The 26,778-nt window shown below is 40.5% G+C and overlaps 1 protein-coding gene across 5 annotated transcripts in view; it reads right to left on the bottom strand.

The window, feature by feature from the left end:
- Positions 1–7,909: 7,909 nt before the first annotated feature.
- Positions 7,910–26,778, bottom strand: part of LOC137524995 (sodium channel protein type 2 subunit alpha-like) — a 351,655-nt gene continuing 332,786 nt past the window's right edge. For all 5 annotated transcript variants that reach the window (XM_068245607.1, XM_068245605.1, XM_068245608.1 and 2 more), the window contains 4 exons: positions 22,440–22,577; positions 16,707–16,811; positions 12,811–13,081; positions 7,910–9,119 (listed from right to left, as the gene is read on the bottom strand). In XM_068245607.1, coding sequence (XP_068101708.1) covers positions 7,924–9,119; positions 12,811–13,081; positions 16,707–16,811; positions 22,440–22,577 — 1,710 coding nt within the window. In that variant the 3' untranslated portion in view covers positions 7,910–7,923. The remainder of the gene's footprint in view (positions 9,120–12,810; positions 13,082–16,706; positions 16,812–22,439; positions 22,578–26,778) is intronic.

Raw genomic sequence — 26,778 nt, 5'->3', positions numbered from 1 at the left:
TTATTTATTTAATAAATATATTTATAATTATGACATATAAACCAGTTAAACTGTTCTGGTTTCTCAAAACTTTTTTTAATTAAAGCATTATGTTATCTGCAATGTTTATTGTTAACATACTACTGTTTTTTTTTGTTTTTTTACCAAACTGACAATACATAACTGGTACAATATAATTACAATGAACATTTTATTCTAATGTTGAACACGGGAAATTTCTGCAAATCGTTTTACTTATTATCAGATGTTTTGAGTTAATATTGCTAGACCTAAACTGTTCTTAAAGAAAGCAAATTATAATAGTATATATTCAAAGTGCACAAAATGTATTCAAATCGATAATGTACAATTAAAAATAAATATTTTCCAGTATCTCAACTGTAGAGTATGTTTATCATATATTCTATTTTTTTCTCTAAATTGGATAAAGTATTTTCTTTAAAAGAAAACTAAAGTCAAGAACAGAATGTAGCTCAATAGCAAAAAAATCAGCAATTACACCATTCAGTGATTCCAGAACTGACAAATGGCACGATGAGATAAACGTGAACATAAACTGGAATAAACCTGTAGGAATGAAACACTTACTGCAAGAATATGGTTAGAAGAACTGTAGTGAAAATAATGCAACTAATAAAATTGCTTATTTTTTTTACAATATTCATTTCTAAATTATTTAGTCATTGTTTGCCCAGTATAAAGTATTTCCTCTTCCTGATTTACATCTTGAAATTTCTCACAGGGGGTGACATCTTTAGTCCTGTCAAGTGATCACTGCGGAATGTTTGGCTAATGTGAATCCCAAATATACCTGAACTCCCAGAATGCTGTGTGTGTGTTGGGGGGAGGGGGATTTCCGCATAGCTAATCAACCTAGGCTAAACATCACTAGGAAGGTGGGGCTACATACCAATATACAGCAATATATAGCTACGGAAAGTGTTTATGATATTGAAACCAGGAAAATTACCATAAAAGTTGGCATCCTGAATAATTGACTGCATTCTATTATATGTCACTACAGTGCCTCTTTAAGGATTTTTAGCGTGGGATGTTCCAAACAGCAAATGGTACCATGAAGGACATGTTGACTGTAAGACAGCATTATTTAAATGTTCTTTTAATATTTATTATTGTTTTATAAAGTGCCAACATATTCTGTGGTGTTGTACAAAGTAAGAAACAAACATGGGGTACATAATAATACAGACAAATGGGTAATGCCTTTAAAATCATAGCAGGCTTTAAACTAAAATGCAAAGGCAACTGTGTATTTGTGAATATATTATATATGTGAAATCATTTTAAGACTATTAGAGTTATACTTTTATTGTACTTTTATTGAGTCAGGTAGATCATCTTACCCGGACAGATGTAAATGTAACACTGCCTACATGCTTTCAGTAGTAGTCAGAGATCATAATCAGTAACATGTTGGTGCGCCAGTGTTTGAGCAAGAAACAAGCAGGGTAGAACTGTACACCTCACGTGAGGGAGCAACCCTGGATTATTTGTTTCTGATTGTGATGCCCTACAAAGGATACTTTTGCATGGAATCTGAAGTGCAAATAAACTTATGAAATAATGAATTGTATGTGCAACGTAGTTAAGAAATAGAACGTTCGTAGCAAAGAAAAGAGTCTCATATTGTTTCCAGTACAGAAAGAGTTAATAAACCTCAATTGTTATCTATGCAAAAGAGCTTCTCTGAGCTCTCCCTCCGACTTCAGTCAAAGACAGTGCTGTTTTCTAAAGCAGGGGTGTATCTGGGTAATATAGAGCCTATGGCAAACACTGAAACCCTCCCCACACTGAGAGCCCCCCTCCCATCTAAAAACAGCGTCCTTTCTCACATGCATGTGTTATGGTTGCCCGTGTTTTTTTGCTTGGGATATTGCTGAAGTTACTTTCTAGGAAGTATCTCTTCTTATTCCCTCTCTGTCCTCTTTTCTAACACTAAGCCAAGTGGGCCCTACATATATAAATTAAGTAGCCATGTTCCCCAGATAACAGAATGAATCTGATCTGAAATCTAAGTTACAGGTGCAGGCATAGTGGTGCAGCACAGGGGCAGGCATGGCGCCATTGATGCTGTGGCGCCCATGGCAAGAGCCATGCCTGCACCCCTCTAGATACGCCTCTGTTCTGAAGCATTTATAAATCAAATAAACAGTATTGCTTGATCTGAAATCTAAGTTACAGGGGCAGGCATAGTGGTGCAGCACAGGGGCAGGCAGGGTGCCCTTGGTGCTGTGGCGCCCATGGCAAGAGCCATGCCTGCACCCCTCTAGATACGCCTCTGTGAATCTGAAGCATTTATACATCAAAGAAACAGTGAAAGACAGCTTCAGATAAGGTTTTACTGCAGAGAAGTCCAAAGGATCATCACCTCTGCTCTGTTTCACAGTTTAAAATACACACAGTGTAGTTTGTAAACAACAAATATAAAATAATGATGCAATGTTATAAAAAAAACCCGATATAACTGAAAATAAAAATAGGAGACTCTTTTCTTTGCTACTAATGTTCTATTAATTATCCGTACTACACATACAATCCATATCCTTTTTTTCACTTCAGTGTCGCTTTAATGGTCTTAAAAAATTGTTGTCAACAAATAAGGATTGTATTTGATTACTGTAAGGTTGCTAATTATTTATGGATTATGAGCTTTTAAAGCTAATGTAACCCCATGTAAAAAAAAAATCAGATACTCACCTAAGGAGAGGGAAGGCTCTGAGTCCTAATGAGCCTACCCTCTCCTCTCCCAGTGCTCGGTGAATCCTTCATGCAAATCTGCCGTGGGGACCTCTGAAGTCTTCGGCAGCACTCAGGCTCCCAAAGGCCGGCAGCGCCATACTGCTCCATACGGGCCGCTGCATACTGCGCATGCGCGAGTGCCCTCTATGATGTGGCGGCGGAAGTGGCAGTATTTGACCGAAATAGTCGAATACTGCTACGGGGGATCCTGCGCGGGACCGGGCACTGGGAGAGGAGAGGGAAGGCTCATTAGGACCGAGCCTTCCCTCTCCTTAGGTGAGTATCTGACTTTTTTTTATATCGGGTTCCCATTAGCTTTAAAGATGGTGGTACCATCCAATCTTAGGAGTTTGAGCACTTCCAGAATTAAAGTGCACTTTACACCTAAAGGTATCTGTTGCAGTGACAGTCTAAAATTCAAGCATGATTTATCTACGACAGATCTGTTATATAGCTGGTCCCTGTGCAGACATGCAGACCAGGTTCAGTTAAGGCTACCGGTACTTTTCTATGGCACATCAGCATGTAATTAAACTCTACTCGGATTAAAGAGCTCAGCTACTTTCTATTGCTCTCATGAATTGTCGATAGTGGAAGGTGTGTGCTCAGCTTACAACTAGTGACTCTCCAAAGGAGATGAATTTAGAAAAATACCCATAACTGCATTACACACACATTGTTCACAGCAGCAAATATAATCACATTGAATTTGAAATGTATTGCTATGGAAAGCTAAGTGGATTTACGCTGACAACGGGATTAAAAACATCCAATGTTCACAAACACAGCTCGTGATTTCAGGTTGTATATTAGCAAGAATTATATGACAAATTAAAACTTAAATGTACAGCCTACTGGCCAATGTTTTTGCTTTTTAGCTTCTGTTTGGCATAAAAAGTGTGTTATTTGTACTTTTATGTTACAAAAAAACTAAAAAAAAAGTAAATGTTTTTTAGATAAATTTACTCTTCATTCTGTCCTAGCTGAGATTCTTCTTTAACTACCTAAAATGTATTTTAAAGAGGAACTTTACCAAATATAAATTAATGAATAAAACTGCTTAATTTTTTTTTTACAATAATTATTTGTGAATTTGTAAAGTATTTAGTCAATTTTTGCTCATTGTAAAAACTTACCTCTTTTATATTGACATTCTTAAATGATAGTTGAACTGAGAGAAATGGGGAGGCTGCCATATTTATTTCCTTTAAAACCATACCGATTGCCTGACAGTCTCGCTGATCTCTTTAGCTGCAGTAGTATCTGGATCACATGCCTGAAACAGGTAGAGGATCAGCAGGACAGCCAGGCAACTGGTATTGCTGAAAAAGAAATAACATGACATCCTCCATATCCCTGTCAGTTCAGGTGTGCATTAAATGTATCAGTAGTGCTAAAATCTTTACTGCACTGTGCGTGCATCACTGTGAGAATTTGTTTCTCCCTCTGTGCAGTGATCAGTAACATCACTTTATCTCCCAGAATGCGCTGGGACAGAAGACTGTATGACATGAAGCCTGGGCTGAACATCACAGGGAGGGTAGCGTTACATACCAATATACAGCAATATATGGTTATATGAAGCATTTCTGATGCTGAAACCAGGAAAATGAATGTAAAAGTGGGTATCCTGAATACTTTCTTATATTCTGCTATGAGTTGTTACAGGCGCTCTTTAACCCTTTAGCAGCCAATTTACTTAGAGGCTTGCAAGTGCCCCAGGCCAATTTATTTTAGCACATTTTTTTATTTCTTATTTGTTACATTTGCTTGCAACTAAATAGTTCTGCTGTAATGTGCATTGATGGCCACTTGTCACTAGGGGGCAGCGTGAGACAATAATAGAGGACTTCTGCTTTCAGTTTCTGTATTTTCTGTTAGCAGAGAGAGATCAAAGTATTCCAAGAATATTACAGCACAAGTTCTTCTGACTAAAGGGGCCCATACACTTATACTATTTCCCGCCAATATATAGCAGATTCGATCACTGTGATCAAATCTGCTGTGAAATCGTTGCGCAAATGCCGATCGAACAATTGATTTCGTCCAAAACCGATTGTTCCCATCGATCTTTCCGCGTGGAAGATTTTGCTTGATCACCGGCGGGTCGGGAGTACGTCAATAGCGGCGTTCAAATGTCTGACGACCGACGCTAGCGGCAATACATTACCTGATCCGGCCGGCATGTATCCCCTCTGTCCCCGCTGCTCCTTCTCCACTGGGCTCTGGCAGGCTTCACTTCTTCCTGTCCCAACAGGAAGTTTAAACAGTAGAGCACCCTCTACTGTTTAAACTTCCCCGGAAAGGAAGTAAACTGAAGCTGGAGCCCAGAGCGGAGAAGAAGACAGCGGATACCGGGGGGACTCGCGTCGGCCGGATCAGATAATGTATGCAGGGGGGGCGGCGGCAGCTTCACAGATGGTGATCGGTTTCATGCTGAAATCGATTCACAATCTGTTTGCAGTAAAGGCAGCCATTCGATCCCTCTCTGGTCAGATTCGATCAGAGAGGGATCTATCTGTTGGTCGATCTGATGGCAAATTGACCAGTGTATGGCCACCTTAAGGGCAAAAGCAGTGCACTTATCTCAAATAAGATAACTCTATTGAAGCTGTTAATGAGTTAAATGAATAAGTATTTGTGCATTGTACCCATGTGCTAAATGGAATAGTTAATGACTAGAATGCATGTAGCCTATATTTTAACTAACCAACCAGCAATATCACGTCATCCATTAAATCCCTGTCCGTCAATTATACCACATAACCAAATATAATTCCGGTAGCCAATACTTATCTTTATTTATTTTCAACTATTACCTGAAATAAAGAAATTTAGAAAATGTCACATAAAGATCTGGTTAAAGTTTTTTTTTTCAGACATAAAAAAAATATTGATGAATAAGTGCCCTGCATTTAATGTTAAGGTATTTGTGTATTATGTACCTTAGAAGAAGAAAAATAAATTAATTAAGACACTTCGAATAGAATTTTGTTGAAGGAGTCCCAAATGTTGACAACTTAAGTGGAATGCATTTGCTGGTTAATCTACAATGTACATTCAAGACAGTTTGTATAATATATGATCAAAACACTTGCATTTTGTTTTCAATGACCGAGTCTACATTAACATTTTAAGGTACTATCACTCGTAAGTAACACAGAAATGTTGAAGACGGTACACAACTGGTTTTGGCAACAGTGTAAAACAGAGATATCCTCAACGAAAGAACAGTTTCCTTTGCATGAACTTGTTTCAGAAAGAATTACAATCATTCAGGGAAGACGCCCATTTATTGGTAATCAATTTGTTTCACCAGTGATATTCATAAATGTTACACTTCTTTATGTGGCATGAGAGCATCTTCTGAAATATGTCACCAAGTGATCACATCAGTTTGTTGTTTTCGACATTAAAAATTGTAACAATGTCAACAAGTTTTATATTAAACATCAGTGAAAATACATATTGGCCATTCTCCCACTACAGATTTTGAAAATCGAAATTGCATTTCGTGCAGAGGTCTTGTGAAACTTTCAGATGGTGTTTTTTGTTTTTGTCAGTTGGTACTGTTCCAAAGTTACATGGCATGGGCCCTATACACAGTACAGCCACAACCTATTGATTGATTTTGTTATGAATCCATACGAGATACTCCTCAGAAGGAGGTGTGTTTTGCCTTAATATATTTTTAGTACATTCCACTATGGAACACGTTCAAAATGACTGTTGTTGTGCTGCCATCTGGTCCGCGTGTTTTTTTGGAGCATGTATGAGGCTAACAGACCAATCCAGCAAGCACAATAGAGTTTTTTTGTCTTTTTGGCAAAACACACCTAAAACATTTCCACACTACAAAGTCTCAGGAGTTCACAGGCACATAATTGGTCAAAGAAAATCCTTTGACCTGCTGACTACGACCTGCACAATCTTCATATGCAAAGGGCTAACTCTCTGCCAGTGACTGTTTATTTCTGATCTTTCTTAAACATTTTTAAATATATGCTTTCCCTATAAAATCACCACATTCCCTACTTCAGTATATAACTTAATGCATCATTATTAAATATAACTGTTTCAATAAAATAAATATACATATGCAAATAAATGGCATTGCTCTATATGGATAGGAATTTTTGTTGCATTAAATAGTCTAGCTTACTAAAAAATTAATCACAATCCAAAGGATCTTTCATTGTGTTTGGTTTTAACATATGCAATCCACTGATATGTCTCCTACTTTGCTAGTGGAAGCATATACCTGCCACTTCACAAAAGCAACCAATTAAACATGTGTTTACTGTTATTATTTTTACCTTTTCTTTGTTAAAGCATGACATTTTCTTTTGAAACACGGAGTAGCGCTATTTCTGGTTCACTGCTTTTTTTTTTCTTTTAAGTTGCAAAAAAAGTTTAATTATATTACTTTTAGGTAGGGATAAATACTTTAAGACATCACAGTGACTTTTATGGTAGCCACTGATGGATGTGGGTGGAAACACTTAGCTATCCTAGTCCAAACGTTGATGTCAATATTTGAAAAATATCAGGTGTGCCTTCTTATTTCCTATGGTGCCCATTGACTGTATGAGTTAACGTGAATAACTCCCTCACATGTACAGTGTGTGGTCATCTGTTTTGTTTCTTAGACTTATATTTTTTTTAAAGGTTGTACTATATCCCCAATGTACTGTAAAACCCTTTTACAAAAATAGTCACATATATAAATTAATGACATACAAATCAAATAAAAAATAAATAAAAATAAAACCGTTGATCCACTAACACAAGTCTGTAAACATATGGCAGTATGGTAATCAAAATGCGAACAGTGGACACAATTATTGTACTACAGTGTTTTATGTGAAACACAGAAACAATATAGGTTTGCATTCCTTTAACTGGTCCAGACAGATTGAGAAGCCATTTGGTGGCCCACTGTGTAAGAAGTGTCAACTGGTTATTTCAACAGTAACCACCAGTCAAGGCTGATACACCATCTCTTGACAAGAGGTCACTGTCTTATTATAGGCACTGACCTTGAGTACATATATGCAAGGACTGTCAGTTTGGCATAGATCTCCCACAGGAGTCCTGTTGAAACAGATGGGTCATCTTCACAGGTTGTAAACAATTTATCACACAAATGAAAAATGTGCAGTTTTATTTTTTATTCTCCCTGGCATCTTTGCTTTTGTCCTCTTTTTCTGCTTTGTCTTTTTCATGTTTTTCCTTTTCTGGTTTTGTTACACTGTCATAGGATGGAGGTGACGTTGTAGAAGGTGTCATATCAGTCTTCTCTGTGGTTGAATTCCCATTAAGCTTATCGATAACCAGGTCTTCTTTATTGGGCAAGCAATTAACTTCTTTCATTTTATCTTTTCTATACATATATGAAGCTTGTTTAATTGTTTTCCATAAAAGATATTTCCGGAAACACCGCTGAATGATGAGTGCTGACAGTTCTTCTTGTTTTCTCCGTAAAGTAGATGTAATTGGTTCATACGAGACTTTCGAAGGGTTGGATGCCATGAAACGCTCTTCCATCGGTGCTCGAAGATTGTCCATTTCATCTCCTTCACCCAATACTCGTTTTGTAAAAGCAAACAAGATGTCAAGGCAGTGAATTCGGTCACCGCTAACCATAGGAAGATCCATTGCAATAAGCTGTACTCTGTTTGGTTTTGGTATACGAAGAGGTGGATCCAGTGCATCAGCAAAGTCAGGCAGTTTACTGTATTCAATGAATTGTGTTGCATCTGGATCAAACTTTTCCCAAACCTCATAGAACATCTCAAAGTCATCCTCTCCAAGAGGTTCTGCACTTTCCTCTGTGGCCACACTAAAGTTCTCCAAAATTACAGCAATGTACATGTTCACGACCACTAAAAATGATATGATGATATAACTCACAAAGAAGAAGATCCCAACAGATGGATTGCCACAATCCCCTTTTACAGAACTTCCAGGGTGTTCTGCATATGGGTCACAGTCTGGTGCTCCACTGTTTAGAATCGGTGCCAATAAGCCATCCCATCCAGCTGATGTTGTGATTTGGAACAAACAGATCATACTGTTGCCAAACGTTTCAAAGTTAAACATATCATCGATTCCTGCCTCTTTTTTTACATAGGCAAAGTTTGACATTCCAAAGATAGCATAAATGAACATCACTAAGAAGAGCAGAAGTCCGATGTTGAATAGAGCAGGAAGTGACATCATCAATGCAAAAAGCAGAGTCCGGATTCCCTTGGCTCCTTTGATTAAACGCAAGATTCTTCCAATCCTGGCAAGTCTTATAACTCTGAATAACGTTGGAGAAACAAAATAATTTTCTATCATGTCGGCAAGAAACATACCTAAAAAAACAAACAAAAACAAAACATAAATACTAATATTATAGCAAATTTGTCAACAGAAAAAAAGAGCAACATTTTTACATTATAGAGTAATAAAAAAAAGCCTGAACATTCTCATTGCTTCTCTGCTCAGTGATCTGAGGATGAAACACCTGTAAATAAAAATAAACCATGGCCCATATTCAATTAACTTTTTTCTCCTAGAGATACTTTTTCAGCTGCTTTTTAAAAATAATGTTCAGCACTCTGTAATTGAAAAATCCAAAAATAGTTGAAAAAGTACTGTGAGGGCTATAGGATTTGCAGCCTCCGCCGCGAATTCTGCGGGGCATTTCGGCCGAATCGCTCCCGCAAGCGATTCGGCCGCGGCGCTGTTATACCCTATGACAGAGTTTCCCCGTGCGATTCATGTGCGGGGAAACTCTGCGGAATCGCGGCGGAAACCACAATAGTGGAAACGGGGCCTGAAAGTTATTCAAAATATTTTGTCGCTTGCTGGCGGTTTAGAAGGGATTTTATTGACATGGGCCCATATGCAATTCACTTTTTCTCCTAAGTTGTCTCCTAGGCATTAAAACACCTTTTAACCTCCTGAGCTTTACGCCGCTCAGGAGGTTTTGCAGCTTTTGAGTCCCCAGGATTAATCCAAGTGATTGCATGGTTGCAAAAGGCTTAGGCTAGCTAGTATAGATAGCTGGCACCCCTGATCCCGCCACTTAATAAATTACCCAGCCTGGCTCCAGCGATCGGTACAGCCTCCACGCACAGCTCCGGTCTTCTATATGGGGAGAATCGTACATGACATCATGAGCAGACCCGATCCTCCTCACAGAGAGACCAGAGCTGTGCAGGGAGGCTGCACCAATCGCTGGAGCCAGGCTGGGTAATGTATGATCTCCTCGGAGAAAACTCTGAAAAAAAAAAGGAATTTCATATGGGCCTCTATTTCTTGATCAGCCATTCATTCATGCACAGGGTTTTTAGCAAGGTAAACAAGAAAACTGTGTACTCTGTCTGCTGGACTATTTTAAAAAACATTTTCTAGTTAATGTAAAACCTTACAGCAATTCTGTAGGGGAAACTAAAAAGCAACAAACAGCATCCTCTGCTGCCTTACAAGTCAATGTGCAGCACCACTGCTTCAAATGCAGTCTCACTCAGCTCCAACAGGTACTGAAAGGACAATCACAGCCATGTAAAATTCCATTGGCTGGAACAACGGCAGCGTGATGTGAATATGGTCCAACCCCTGCACTGGTGCAGAAAGCAGGGTGTGAAATAGTGGTTTGTAAAACATCAGCATTGGATACTATCAACACATGCCCCACAAACAATCAAAAGGCTTTGTTTCTAGAGGACAGTAACTATAGGAACAGGGATTTGCAGTATATATAACTGCCTTTACACTCTGTACGCCTGCAGACCTGAGACATGTGCAATCTAAACTTTGTTAAATTTCTCACTATGCCATAAACTTTCCTAAATTGGAGACCCAACCTTTCTGTCTTTTCTGTGCAACTAGGTGTGTCTCCAACAGAAGAGAAATGCCATAGCACTTGGAAAATCTGCATTTTATGAGTGCATGGCTATTTGTGTACTAAGTGCTTCTCTTCACAGTGAAAAATAATAGGCAAAGTTGTGTTCTCAGGCCCGGAGGGTGGAAGCTGCAGGTCTGGAAGATGAGATAAATGGACACAGGTGTGTACATCTCCAAGGACATGTTAGACAATTTCACTACCCTGGGGGAAGAAGAGCTAATTTTCAGACTCTTTCAGGTGTAGTGCCACTAATAATGCTTTAGCATCCATCTAGCAGCTAACTATTATATAGAGGCATTATTCAAAACCTGTGAATTAAATTATCCCAAGATATAAATGGACTCTTTAAGCCTGGGGCACTGGTAGAGATATTCCTTGATGAGGAGAAGTTGAGGACCTTCAGAGGTGTGCATAGAATAATGTGACCTGTTAAAAGGGCGCTAGATGTAGCCAATATTCATTTTATCGTCTAGTAAAATGGGTGCCAGGAAAAGCCGTAAAATAACACCAATATTATACTATTTTACATTGTAACCTTTATTTTTGTGTTTATTAAAATGGGCACCAGTAAAAGTGATAAAATATCAGTAAATTTACCGATATCCCACTATTTCATTCATATAGTATAATATTGGAAAAACGTATCAATATTTTACAATGACCTAACCTCTAGATAAGGTTGCATAGGCTGATGCTCATTTCCTGCAGGTACATCACTCCTGCAGTAATGAACATGCAATAAACGGTAGAAGGAGGCACTGCACGGGCTACCAGCTTGCATTTGTTTACTGAGCTCAATAAACAAATGCAAGTTTGAAGCTGGGGGATGGCCTTCTTCTACCTGTTACCTTATGCAGATTTACCCAGCGGTCAGTTCAATAACTTGTGCTTCGGAAATCAGAAATGGCATCCGTCTCAATCGGATTTCTGCAGAAATCCGATTTACCGCCTCTTGGGACGTTTTAGGCCAATCACAGCTCTTAGAAGCATTCCACCAATCAGAGAATGCAGAACTTTTAAACCGGAAATCGGATGTTTTAGGCCAATCACAGCTCTTGGAAGCATTCCACCAATCAGAGAATGCAGAATTTTTAAACCGGAAATCGGATTGCCGAGGTAATTATAGGGCAATAAAAAGATATTCAGTTTTCTAATTTACCGCAAAAAAATCGGATAATCGGAAATACACAGTAGCATTGGATCAATCACAGAATGCAGTCATTTACCAGGAAAATAGGAAAACCACGGAAATTTTAGGCAAATCAGAAGACTCGAAAATACTCTGTAATATCCGAGACTTTTGATTGTTCTATGATTACTGCAGCAATCCAATTTCTGCATTCTCTGATTGGTTGAATCGGAGTACCAAATTATTTAGCCAATTAACTGTTCAAAAGTATATTGTAATGTAAAGTATTGGTTTTAAAAGGAATCTTTAATATTTTGCAGATGTCCTTTTAAACCAATACATTTCTGGAACCAAAAAATCACATTACCGATGGTATATCGCGGTGACCAGGAAAGCTCACCGGATGCTTTCACGAGCAATCATGAGTGATTACTCGTGATTCAAATGAGGTTTAATTGGTGCAGGTGTGCGGTGGGCATAGAAGGGGTTATTTTCCCATAATTCCGCCGTCCTCCCTGTGTTCCAAAGAGCTTGCACGCGTCCTATTGGTCCTGTTGCAAGCCTCATACCGGCGCACTTCCTCCTTCCGGCTTAAAGGAGGAGGTGCGCCGGTGTGAGGCTTGCAACATGACCAATAGGACACGTGCAAGCTCTTTGGAACACAGGGCGGACGGCGGAATTATGGGAAAATAACCCCTTCTATCCCCACCGCACACCTGCACCAATTAAACCTCATTTGAATCACGAGTAATCACCCGTGATTACTGGTGAATGCATCCGGTGAGCATCCCTGGCGGTGACGGAAAATGGCACTTGCGGATATCAGAACTTCTGCAGAATAACAAATCAGCATTTCCCACCATCCCTATTATGCACCATGAAAATACCTCTGCTTGCTTGTTGAAGTAAATATCTTGACTTTCTCAATGGTCTTTGATTCTACAGAATCCATTTAACCTTCTGTTATGATGGATGTTATTTTTAAAGACACAATTTACAGTTCCGCAAACCTAGCAATACTTACCTACAATTGAGAGAATAACAACTACAAAATCAAAAATATTCCAGCCAATTGTGAAGTAGTAGTGACGCAGTGAGATGAGTTTCATTACAAATTCACCAGTGAACAGGATAATGAACACCAGGTTGATCCAGTACAAGTAGTAATCCATGTCTTCACTTTGTTCATCAGTCTCAATCATCATTGTCACCATGTTAAGGCAAATAAGGATCATTATGGTGATGTCAAATGCTTGTCTTGTTACTATGTCGAATACGAAACCTTGGTACTTGTTCTGTGGAAGAGTAACAAAAAATTAGCATTTTTTAACATTCTTTTAAAGGAAACCTGAAGTGAGAGGAATATGGTGGCTGCCATATTTATTTTCTTTTAAACACTACCAGTTGCCTGGCAGTCCTGCTGATCTTTTTGGCTGCAGTAAGCAGTTAGTCTAGTCAGACTTCAGTCAGGGCACATGGTCTGCATGCTTGTTCAGGGGACTATGGCTAAACGTATTAGAGGCAGTACAGCCAGGTAATTTGTATTATTTAAAAGGAAATAAGTATGTCAGCTTCCATATTCCCCTCACTGTGTGCTTAAAAAAAAAAGAAGTTCTAAAAACAATGTAGTATGCAGAATATGTTGACATATGGGTTTCATTTCTCACCAATGCTTAATTATAGCAAAAAGAAACATCACATTTGCACAAAGTGCAGCGCCTTTTTTATGTAGGCAAAAATAATTTCTGTATTTTCCTATAAGCAACATATAGAACTCAAACTGTACAGCAGTGAGGTTAAAGAGACCCTGTATAAAAAAAACCCCATCCTCTGGGGCGGTACTTACATCGGTAGGGGAAGCCTCAGGGTCCCAATGCGGCTTCCCCCTCCGCTGTAGCTGCAGGCAGTCCAGCGCTGGCTCCCCCCAAAGCATCCTGCAATCCTGGCTCGACAAGCCTGACAAGGCTTTGCTATATTTACCTTCCCTGGCTCCAGCGGGTGGTGCTGTTGTGACTCTCACCACGGAAATAGACGGAAATAGCCGATCTCTGTCTAGTCCGCTCTACTACGCAGGCGCAGGAGACTTGCAGACCGACAGCGATTGGCTATTTCTGCCTATCTATGAGCGGACAGCCGATACTGCGCCTGCGCTGGAGCCGGGAAGGTAAATATTTACATCCCCGCTGTTCGAAGGCCACCATGGGACACAGGAGGATGGGGGAAGCCGCAATAGGATCTGGAGGCTTCCCCCACCCGAGGTGAGTACCCCCCAGGGGAACTTCTTTTAGTTACAGGTTTTCTTTAAGAGTGCTGCCAATTCTTCCCTGTTGTCAGAACTGTGGTTGTTCATTCCCTAAAGGCATACATTCAAAAAAAGGCAATTGCAAATTTGGGCATCGGATAATGCTGCTAGTAAAATATTGGTAATGTCACCAATATTTTACCATTGGGCACAGGATAATGCCAATCGTTGAATATAAGTAATTTTAACTAAATTCTACTATCACTTTACCTAACCTGTCCCACACACTAACCTTCCCCCAACTACGCATAACACTAAACCCCATCCCCCTACCTACACCAAACACTACAGTTAGTGGATACAGGCTTTGACTACATAGAAATTCCCTATCACTTACCCCCATTGCCCTCTGGAGCTCTCACTCCCCCCCCTCCACTTTTCCAGTATCGGGAGTTCAGGTAACATGTACCCGACCTCTGTGCACTGCCGCTATTTCCATCACTGTATGGACTTAGGCTTCATAGCCAAACTCCATGCACTGCTATGAACCCCAGCACCTCCTGTGCCTATATTATACACTGGGTGCTGCTATAGTCACAATTAACATTGCAGTCTATGCTGCATCCAAATTATCTGCCGTACGCTGAGAGGCCATTTATCCTAAGGTGTATTGATTGTCCTTTTGTGCTTATCACAGATACAGAACATTTATATTGTGCTTTTCTCCTGGTGAACTTAAAGTGCCAGAGCTGCAGCCACTAGGGCGTGCTCTATAGGCAGTAGCAGTGTTAGTGAGACTTGCCCAAGGTCTCCTACTGAATAGGTGCTGGCTTACTGAACAGAAAGAGCCAAGAGCCCTTAACCAGTACACTACCTAGCAACTGTTTATAATAGTTTAGTGGCTCCTCCCTTTTGCAGTGATCAGTAGCTAATCAGAAAAACATCACATAAAAGACTACATTGTTTTTCCGAGGCACTGCCATGCCTAATGTGAGGCTTTATATGACATCTAGAACAATTCATGAAAAAGCATGTGATCAGTTTGATCACATGATCAAAGTTATGCTTAAAGGGGAACTTCAGCCTAAACAAACATACTGTCATCAAGTTACATTAGTTAAGTTAATTAGAATAGATAGGTAATTAAGTGTAGAAATGAGGCTGGCACCACCAGAAGTAGAAAAGTGAAAAATTAGCTCTTTATTAGTCAATCATTAAAATGACAGCATGGTCAAAAATAAGGCTTTGGCGGCTATTTTTGACCATGCTGTCATTTTAATGACTGACTAATAAAGAGCTAATTTTTCACTTTTCTACTTCTGGTGGTGCCAGCCTCATTTCTACACTTGACTACTGAGGATTCTGAGGATACAGGAATCCAAGGCTTGGGCACACAATAGCTCCTTCCTATGGATGAGTGCTCCTCCAACTTCTGTTTTTGAATAGATAGGTAATATAATCTCTTACCCAACCTGTTTTAAAAGAACAGGCAAATGTTTGTGATTCATGGGGGCTGCCATCTTTGTCATGGGGAAGCCATATTTTTGGTTGAAAGGAGGTGACAAGGAGCAGGAGACACAGTTCCAACTGTCCTGATTACCCCTCCCAGCTGCACACGCTAGGCTTCAAATGTCAAATTCAAGATGTAAAAAAAAAAACAATTGCACCAGAACAGCAGAACGAGAACAACAAAATCAGAAATCCCATCATGCTTTGCACAGCATCAGGGGAAAAAAGCCCGGGCAGTTTTCTTCTGTGCAGCTAAAAATGAGGCTTGTATAAGAGAAACATAGTTCTTATGCTGTGAAACTGTTAAAGAAACACCAGGCCTTTTCAGTGCTGCTGAGTCGATTTTTAGTCCGGAGGTTCACTTTAACTGACTATCACAATCATGTCTCATTTCTGATTCCTGTTTAGACTACAACAGGGAACTAAAGAGAAAGATTAACACATGGGGTATGCTTCATATGGAAAAAGAGGCTGGAAATGGAAAAGGAAGGCTGCAATGGGGTACAACACATGGAGAATGAGAGCTGCTGTCCAATGGCGCTGTGCATGACAGAGAGGAGCTACTATACATGGATGTTATACATAGAAAAAGGGACTGCAGATAGCATGAGAAGGTGGCTGCTGCACATGGAAGGGGAGCCACAAGAACTGGCCTAAGGGTGAAAAAAGTATTAATCCAGCCTTGAGAATACAGAGCAGCGTGGCCCCTTTTATTTACAAATGCACCAGGACGTAGTGTTTTGAAGGCATCACATCACACCCTGGGTATTGTGAACAGCATTGCATTACTGAAGGGAGAGCCTACTGGGAAGAGGCGATGCACGGAGGCAAGCAATACCTACTACCACTCGTGAGATAAACACACCCTTGGAAATTTGCACAGAAAAACTGACCATCTCCAGTTATGATACATGTAAGGCAGTGTAGGGAATTCTGGGAATTGCCAATCCCTGGCCAATATAAAAGCTGTCATTGGTTGAAGAACATCACTTGGTATACAGCAAGGGAGGTGAAACTTGCCCTCCCTGAAGCAATGCAAAAATACTTCTTCACAGATCTCTGTGTGGATCTGTACATTTGGTTGTGGACTGGCCAAACCATGGTATTTTCTTTCTTAGACTTGGCCAATCGTATTGAACAAAACCGCTGAAAATAAATGACAAACTTACTGGTGGTCGAGGAATTGGTTTTTGTGGTTTTTTAGATCCCAACTTCTTCATGGCGTTGTAATATTTCTTTTGTTCCTCTGTCATGAAGATGTCTTGACCTCCAAAGTAAATAAGCAAAATGAGAACTGTTTAAAACCTTGATAAACTATTACAGAACAGTTAAGTGAAATATCACGTTTTGGTGCAAATAATATTGCACTCAGTTTATAGCTTTACATTGCCTGTATTTTATTCAGACATTATTTCATGTTTGTTACCTTTGGTTTAATACAGCCATTCCAAATAGGTGCGTCAGGCTCCTGGAAAACTGAAATGCCTCCTCTCCTGAACTAAACAGCTGTTTCATGAATGGGGAAAAAAGCCTCACACAATCTTGGCAAGGAAACACTACGCTCATTAAAGTGAATGGGAACTCGAAAAAATGAACCATATACTTACCTACGGAGAGGGAAGGCTCTGGGTCCTATTGTTACGATCGCTTCTGCAGCGTTTACTGCTGGTTGCAGTGGTATTGCAACCCAAGCAGTTCTGATGTCATTACATGCATTTGCTTGCATAGTTTGGTTTGCACTTAAACTGGTTGCTGATTCCATCTGCAGTCGCTCTGAAGTTAATGACAGTTTAATATGCTTTTGTGAAAACAAACATTGTCTGCTGCAATGGAGTGGCAATCCCTTTCCTGCAGGCTGCATATCATTGTCTGCCTTTTCCTGCTGTCAGCCTGTGATTAATTACCATTCACTTGTGTGGGAATCTGCATGTCTGCTCCCATTGGATGACCTCAGTATAAAGAACTGCTTCCTGCAATGCTCCATGGGCTACCATAGTCTCAGATTCTATCTGTTACTCTGCTCGTGCCCCACCTCGTTCCTAGTCCGTGTGGACTGCGCTGACTCCTGCGAAGGGGTCAGCGAGTCCTCCTAGTTCTGCTCTTGTTCTAGAAGTTGTTACTCTGCTTGTCTTGTGTCATATATTGGTTCATCGCCAATATATACGCATACTTGCACGTTTTGTTATTTTCCTTGTATTCGTGTTACGTTGATACATCAGTGTCGCTGATATATACGTACACAAACTGTTTATAGCCTGTGTTCGGTTAGTCAGCTTTCCAGCACGTTTTGGTAGTTTGCGCGTATCGTGATCACCCGTGCTGAGTTAGTATCCTGCTCCTGGTTCTATTTGTGGATTGCGTTCATCTCTGCGAAGAGATAGCGAATCCTTCTGAGTCCTGTTCCCTGTATTGCTCCAGTCCTAGTCAGTGTTCCTGCTTATGTCATATATCGGTTCATTGCCGATATATACATATGTTAGTCAGACGTTACAAATAGTTTCATTGATAGCTGTAATTGTAATACGCTAGGAAAACATACTTATTGTATATTTGTCTGTGTTACGTTCATCTATCTTGATCCTCCTATTTCCTGACTATCCTGTCCTGTCTTTGTGAGGCACGCCATCGCTGCAACACATTGGCTGCCTCATTCCAGTCTGTCTTGTTGTGGACGCTTGCTGTCACTAAGTAGTGGCTAGTTAAGCAAGCGTTCATTCTGTCTACCTGTCGTGATCTCCTCAGTCCTGGTTTATGCGCTCAGCGCTACTTTGCGCTGAGACGTTATCACGAAAGTATTGTTTGTGGCTGTTCGGATCTGCACCGGCTCTGTGCACCACAATCTCCAATTGGAGTCAGTCCTCTCCTCCACTAAACTGGGGATATCCTGATTCCTTGTGCTGGTGTGTGTACCTCCTTCACGTCAGCTTATGTGTTGCATGCTGACTGTGGAGAATACACCTCCAAGCCTAACACCTATAGAGCCTTCCCGCTCCTCTTATAGTCCTCGCGTTCCAGCGCTGCCTCCCCCAGTACCCGTATTCAGCCAATTGGTCAAATACTGCTCCTCTGCTGCTGAAGGAGGCTTCAAAAGTCTTCAGGAGCTCGAGTGCTCCCGAAGTTGGGCGGCTCCATACTGAGCATGTGCTCTCGTGCACTCGCTTGTGCACAGTATGGAGCTGACAATCTTTGTGAGGACTTGGGCTCTTGAGGACTTCCGAGCCTCCTGCGGCGGAGGATTCAAACGGGGCAGCCAACACATAACGGTGGTGACCGTGAGAGGATCAGGAAGGCTCTATATAGGACCCAGAGCCTTCCCTCTCCTTAGGTAAGTATTTGGTTGATTTGTTTTTAAAGCTTTCCATTTGCTTTAACGAAATAGCATACTGTATATGCAATCAAGGATCAACACGGGTTGTCTTCAGCTGATCCATCACAGCTTGAGTGTTTGAGGAATATTCTAAGGGTTTCTATAATACTCAATTCCAGATGAGCTAACAGACAGCCCAACCAAAAATTAGAGAGTATTTCGATAAGCTAAATTTCCCACACCTACCTGAAGAACAAAATAAGGAATTGAAGACACCTATAATTCAAAACGAGAATAGAAATGTCTTCAAATGTCTCCCTAATGGTAAAACCCCTACTCTTGATGGGTTATAATATGCTTATGATAAATGTTTCACCCATATGGAGACCCCCTATAATTAATTCCGGAAGGAAACCCAGCCCCCAAAGATATGAAGAGATCCGTGATTACATTGCCTAGGAGGGGAAAGACCCCCAGGACCCCAGTAGACACAGGAGGCTACAGGGAGCTGTGAGTGCTTTCAAAAACCTTTATGAGAATCACACACTATTTAATTCTATTTTAATTTAAATGTGAATTTCACTTCAGCTGTCCTGTAACCATTTCAGCTCACGGGGATTTTTCACCTTATGCATCAGAGCAATTTTCACCTCACATTCATTCGCTAATAACTTTATCACTACTTATCACAATTTATTGATTTATATCTTGTTTTTTCCACCACAGCTTTCTTTGGGTGGTACATTTTGCTAAGAATTATTTTTTTTACAAATGCATTTTAACAGGATTAATAAGAACAAATTGGAAAAAAAAATCATGATTTCTCAGTTTTTGGCCATTATAGCTTCAAAATAATCCACGCTACCATAATTAAAACCTATGTATTTTATTTGCCCATTTGTCTTGGTTATGACACCATTTAAACTTTGTCCCTATCACAATGTATGGCGCCAATATTTTATTTGGAAATAAAAGTGCATTTTTTCTGTTTTGCGTCCATCACTATTTACAAGCTTATAATTTAAAAAATGTTCGTAGTATACCCCCGTCAAATGCATATTTAAAAAGTTCAGACCCTTAGGTAACTAGTTATGTCTTTTTTTTTTTTTTTAGTTGTAGATTTTTTTTTTATCCATTAAACATTTTATTTGGGTAATATTTTGGTATAGGAAATAAACAGTTAATTTTTAATGTTATTATATGTGTAAATTGTAATGTAAAAAATATGTAGATGTAGTTTTACTATTTGGCCACAAGATGGCCACCTTGATTTTTTTTTCCTCCTTGTGCTTCTCGCTAAGCGGAAGCACAAGGAGGATGCGGAAATTTTTACGGGCAGAAAGACTGACGCCTCTAGTAAGAGCACTTTGGTTTTTCTGCTGGGGGCATGGATCAGTGATCGGGAACCAAGTTCCCGTTCACTGATCCCTGGGCTACCGGGGGACAGCACAGGGGTGCGCCCGTGATCGTGCGCGGAAGTGCGCCGAAGCATGGCACCGCAGCAGAGCAGCCGCCCCGGACGTGAGCTTCACGTCTGGGCGGCAGAAATAGTTAAAGTAAATGGAAACCGAATGCTTAAAAAAAAGTTAGATACTTACCTAAGGAGAGGGAATGCTCTAAATCCTAATGAGCCTTCCCTCTCCTCTCCCGGTGCTTGTTCCGGCGCAGCATCCCCTGTAGCAGCATTCAACCAACTCAGAAAAATGCTGCTTTCTATGCCGCTGAAGGGAGGTTTCGAGAAGTCTTTGGGAGCCCAAGTGCTCCCGAAGATGGGCTGCTCCATACTGCGCATGTGTGAGCACCCTCTATCACTTTTTTTTTTTTTTTAGAATTCGGTTACCATTTACTTTAATTACTTATAATTAATTATATTAATTACTAATAGCGCCATTTTTTTTTACAAAATTGGAATCTCGCTTTAAATGGAGTGCATAACTTTTTTTAAATGTTAATTTTATTTAAAGTAACCAAAGGTAAGAGACTTATAAAGGCTGACATATTTATTTGCTTTTAACCACTTCAGGACCACAGGCTTACACCCCCCAAGTGACCAGGCCATTTTTCACAAATAAGTACTGTGCAGCTTTGACAGCTTGCTGCACAGCCCTACAACTTAGCACACAAATGAGTCTTACCACCTTTTCTTGTCCAGGACATTTTTTTGGAGGTCTCTGATCGCTGCTGCGATCCTTTTTTTTTTTTTAAATAAAAAAAAAAGCATTTTCCCTTCATACCCTTGCCCCCCCTTCCCCGTCCTAAATCGACATAGGACGGCGATCTGTCCTCTTTCCCACCTCTCATAGGCATAAGCCTATGAGAGGGCTTTCAATGTGAGCCGCTCTGAGGGACAGCCGAGTGTCCCCTGTACAGTGCTGTGCTAGATCGCAGCGCTGTACAAGTGTAAGCAAAGGTTTTTTTTTTTCAAGAGCCTGCTAGCTGCAATTGCATGTGCGCAATCGTTCCGTTAATTTCCTCCTCCAGGACTTGACACCTATCAGCGTTAGGCTGTCCTGGGGCTGCCACCTTGCGACCGCCCATCGGCGTTAGGTGGTCGTGAGGTGGGTAAACAATGCACATTGCCTGGCTGTCCTGCTGACCCACTGCCTCTTACCTATTCATTTTAGCCATAGATCCTGAACAGTAAAATGTGGACAATATTCAAAATAATAACCCATGTGACCTTTGAATTGAGCATAGTACTCTTGGGTGTTGCAAAGCTTATACACCGCTAGTAATGACCATGTCTAGGAAAACTCATGGAGAAACATGTGATTCGTTTGATCAGCTGATAGATTTGTAAAGTCCTGATTTGCTGTGATTACATCCTGCTTTAGCACATGATCATGACTAGCAAATCAGAGACTTACTGTATATTCCGGCATAGAAGACTACTTTTTAACCCTTAAAAATCTTCTGAAAAGTCAAGGGTTGTCTTATACGCCGGGTGTCATTGATGCCGGGTGATACGCTCTATCCTGTTACCGACTCTCAGATCTCACTGCTGAGGACTGTAGTGAAGCAGCGCAGGCGCACACGTGCGAGATCTGAGAGGCAGAGAACGAGATAAATAGGATACAAGGGTTGGCCAGAAGGGTGAAAGAGGCGTGTTTTATGGGCATAGTGCGATCTATTCTTCCAACCTGCTCTGATAAAAAGGTAGACAAGGAGAGCTGACCAATCCACTTAGGGAGAGGGAGAGTTGACCAATCCAACCAGTCACTCGTCTATATAATAGGTACCACATACAGTACAGCGCCAATATCTGTTCATACATAGCACCAGTATATGATGTTTTTTAAATTTTTATTTTGTGTGCAATGGAAGAAAGGTAGACTTATATGGTGACTCAGCAAGTATATCCCAAACTCTATATTTTAACTGGAAAAGTTGGAGGGTCATCTTATACGCCCAGTCGTCTTATACGCCAGAATATACGGTACATATCACCTGACCAAACTCTTCACATGCTTCTCCATGAGTTCTCCTAGACATAACTATGCACCAACATTACTAATCTAAACAAAATATTTATGTATTTTTTCATATGCAAAATATCCATCTGTACAGGTAAGCGGTATTACAATATAATACTTATCTTCTTTTTCTGTTGATTGAAATTGTCAATAATAACACCAATGAAGAGGTTAAGAGTGAAAAAAGAGCCAAATATGATGAAGATGACGAAGTACAAATACATATAAAGGTTGTCTTCATATTTAGGCTGCTCTTTTAGCTGTAAATTAAAATGAGGGAAAAAAATCTGTGTCACTGAAATATATTACACAATAAAATCATATTGTTTTAGCGCAACCAAATTAAAAATAATTTTTTTCAAACATTCAATCACATAAAACCTGAAGATGTCTATAAAATGGATTAAAAAAAGGATTCATTCAATATAAATATCAACTTAGTTATTATCACAGACAATAGTAAAATTGCCAAATTTACCTTAATAATAGTGATTCTAAAGCCTTTTTAACCAATTAGCAGCCAATTTATTTAGAGCCTTGCAAGTGCTCCAGGCCAATTTATTTTAGCACATTTTTAATTTATTATATGCTTATTTAAGTCTTAATTTGTTCATTGCTTCTGCTTTCAGTTTCTATATTTTCTGCTAGTGGAGAGAGATCAAAGCATTCCAAGAATTTGCATAGAATGAAGAGAAAGATTCATCCGGCACAACATCTGAAGGTTTAAGCAGTGACTGCTTTTTATTGTATCTGTGTTGCTGGTTGTACACAGGTGCGCACGGAGCCTCAGAGGAAGCTCATCTGAGCGAAACAGCTGTCAGGCGGACCGCTGCTCCCACATTGCCCCACAGCAAGTATCCATAGGGTATGTTTTTTTATCCGTACATGTGCAATGTTTATGGACTTGTTTGTACAACCAGCAACACAGATACAATAAAAAGCAGTCACTGCTTAAACCTTCAGATGTTGTGCCGGATGAATCTATCTCTTCATTCTATGCATATGTTTGGTGTTATCTTCAACATCCAGAGCACACAGGAGGTATATACCCTGATTATCCGGATCCAGATTAACCCCTCCAGAATATAATCCCCAAAAAAGACCCCACAACCGCAGTGCCAGTCTCTTTGTTTTTTTCCACTTTACTTCATTCCAAGAATTTACAGCATGAGTTCTGCCAACTGAGGTCAAAAGCAGAGCACTTATCACGAACGGGATAACTCTATTAAAGCTACTTATGAGTTAATTACAGTAAACAGTGTGGCTTTTATTCAGTTTCTCCTGCCTATTCTCACAGGAGATGTTTTCACACCGTATCAATTAAATACATTTTAAGCCCCCAGCACTAAAGAAAAGCATGGTTTAGTTTACCTTTCAATTGTACCATTCATTGCCAGGTGATGAAAACAACAACAACTCTCTCCTGATAAAACTCAGGAGAAACCATTTACTAGCTCAGGGTCTGAATGTCTTAGTCTTGATATAATAAAATTTTAGTTGGTTTCCCCAGCTGTGTTAATCATGATAACCAATTCTAGGCAAATGTAGTGTTTTTGACTCTGATCTTTTTGGAGCTGTTAACCAATCTACCTTCTATATAGTTGCCATTATTTTGTGACTTTTTCAAGATACATGAGCCAGAGGAAAAACAGTGTGTCATTGAGCAGAGACAAAACAATAAATCTACTTTTTTCTGCTTTTCAACATAACATAAAAGTGTGGAATAGTTTTAAAAAGTCATTTTTAGGAGTAGGATCATCTCATCGGTTCATTTTCACTTAAGGTTCACTTTAAGTACTTACAATGTCTTAAAATTAGGTCCTGTTCAATAATGCAATATGTTTGTTTTGTGTATATTAGTTCCATTTAATAATCTTGGCATGTCAACGCTAGTATGTACAGTATTACTTGTTACTTTGTGCCTTTACAAGTAGAAACATAGCTACAGTGTATATTGATCACTGAAAGAAAAAAGGGTGCTTCTAAAATGTTCTTAGTACTTCTAAAGGGTCAGCTTCCTTCTTTCTTGCTGTAAATTGCCTCTTTTCACTTCTTTTTATCCATGTGCAGATGTTATCAGCACCACAGAAGGGAGTTCGAGCTAGTGATTAGTCAGTTCTTAATGTTAACAATGGCAGTGACATTTATGTCATTTAACACAGGACCAAAATCATGCTGCATTATCAATAAAAGCCTCATTTTAAGACATGTTATTCAAATTTAAGTATAACTATACTAACACATTAAAGTGTAACGGTCAGGCATAAAATAAAAAATTAAAGCTGGCCATACACTGGCCCGATTTGCGCCCGTTTCGACAGCAGATTCGATCACTGGGATCGAATCTGCTGCCAATCGTTCACGCTACACGCCGAATTTCGGTCCATTTCGTCCGATCCCGTTGATCGCGCCGCGCGGAAAATAACCGTCGATCGCCCGCGGGTAAAGAGCGCATCGCTAGCGGCGTTCGAGTGCCCGATGACCAACGCAATAGAGCCCGCATACATTACCTGCTCCGCCGGCGCGACTCCAGTCTCCCGGTCACTGCTGCTCTGTCTGCGCTCTGGTCTCCAGGTCCGGCATGCCTCACTTCTTCTAGCCCGGCAGGAAGTTTAAACAGTAGAGCGCCCTCTACTGTTTAAACTTCCTGCCGGGCTAGAAGAAGTGAGGCATGCCAGACCTGGAGACCAGAGCGCAGACAGAGCAGCGGTGACCGGGGGACTGGAGTCGCGCCGGCGGAGCAGGTAATGTATGCGGGCATGCGGGCGGGGGGAGCGGCGGCAGCACCACCACCACAACAGATTGTGAACGGTTTCAGGCTGAAATCGGTTCACAATCTGTTTGCTGTAAAGGTAGCCATATGATCCCTCTCTGATCAGATTCGATCAGAGAGGGATCTATCTGTTGGTCGAATCTGATGGCAAATCGACCAGTGTATGGCTACCTTAATTCTTTATTTTTATCTGGTAAACAAGCAATAAGGATGCTAACCAGCCAAAGTTAAAAATCACTATTACATTTCTTGCGGTTAAATAATCATTCCCTAGTTTACCTGACTCTTCTTTGGTACTTTCCCACAAAAAGGAAGTTGCAGGGCCTGCTGGGTTGTCTTTTTTTGCTTCTTTACTTTCCCCTCAGACTTAACTAATGCCCCCTGATTGGCTGAATCCTCTTTTCCTCCTGTTTTCCCCTGCCACACCTCTGTTCCTCTCTGATTGGGCAATATTTCTCATGCTGAGACAATGCACTTTCTATTGCAGAGCTGGGTGGCAGTGCCTGAAGACTGGGAGGAGGGCGGGCAATGCATACACAATCAGGCAAAGGAGAGTAAGGGAGCAAATGACATCAGGATTGGCTTCAAGATAGACACAGTAAAAATGGAGACTCCTAAGAAGGATTTTCTCTTTTTTTTTACTATAGAAAAGTCACTGAGATAGTACAGCTGACAGCTCCTCCTTAAAGGAAACCTGAGGTGAGAGTGATATGGAGGCTGCCATATTTATTTCCTATTAAAACAATGCCAGTTGCCTGGCAGTCTTGTTGATCTTCTGGCATATGTAGTGTCTAAACACTGAAACAAGCATGAGGATAATCCAGTAAAACCTGAGTCAGAGTACCTGATCTGCTGCATGCTTTTTTAGGGTCTATGGCTAAAAGTATTAGAAGCACAGGATCAGGAGAACTGTCAGGCAACTGGTATCTGTTAAAAGAAAATACATATGGCAGCCTCCATATCACTCTCACCTCAGGTTCCCTTTAAATTTTAGGATTCCTTTTTTTCTAAGGAAAACTACTACATCTTTCCCCTAAAGTAAGACATCGCCTGAATATAAGACCTAGCTGAAGTTTTGCTTATTCTCTAAATAAAAAGCATCCCCCGAAAATAAGACCTAGCCCCAGCCCACATGACAGCCCCAGCCACAGCCCACATGACCTCCCCAGCTGACACATACCACTAATGAGCTGCCGTCTCTGGGACACTCTCGATTTATGCCAGGCTGCATGCTGTCACTCTGTGCCGCTCATTGGCTCCTTCACTGTTAGTTTACTCAGAGGCGGGATTATTTTCAGTTTTTGGGCCAATCGCTGCACTTGCTGCTACTCAGCGAGTGCATTGATTGGCCCAATCACGGAGCCAGACTGCTTGATCCAATTAGAACGTGCAGTACAATGGCTTAAACATGCAGTACAGCGGCTCCACACAGGCAGCCAGCAAAGGGACACATGGTGCAGTGCCGATCAGGCCCCTGTCATATCATCCTTGCACACAGCAGGTTTATCAACTGTGTGCAGGGATGACATGACAGGTGCCTGATCGGCACTGTAACAGTACAATGAGCAGCAATAAGAGGCAGCCAGTATTGGGACACATCGTGCAGAGCCAATATAAGATATCCCCTGAAAATAAGCCCTAGCACACTTTTTGGAGCAAAAATGTATATAAGACACTGTCTTATTTTT

Source organism: Hyperolius riggenbachi, chromosome 7 (genome assembly GCF_040937935.1).
Source record: "Hyperolius riggenbachi isolate aHypRig1 chromosome 7, aHypRig1.pri, whole genome shotgun sequence".
NCBI lineage: Eukaryota > Metazoa > Chordata > Amphibia > Anura > Hyperoliidae > Hyperolius > Hyperolius riggenbachi.
This window is presented reverse-complemented; position numbering and strand designations above follow the sequence as displayed.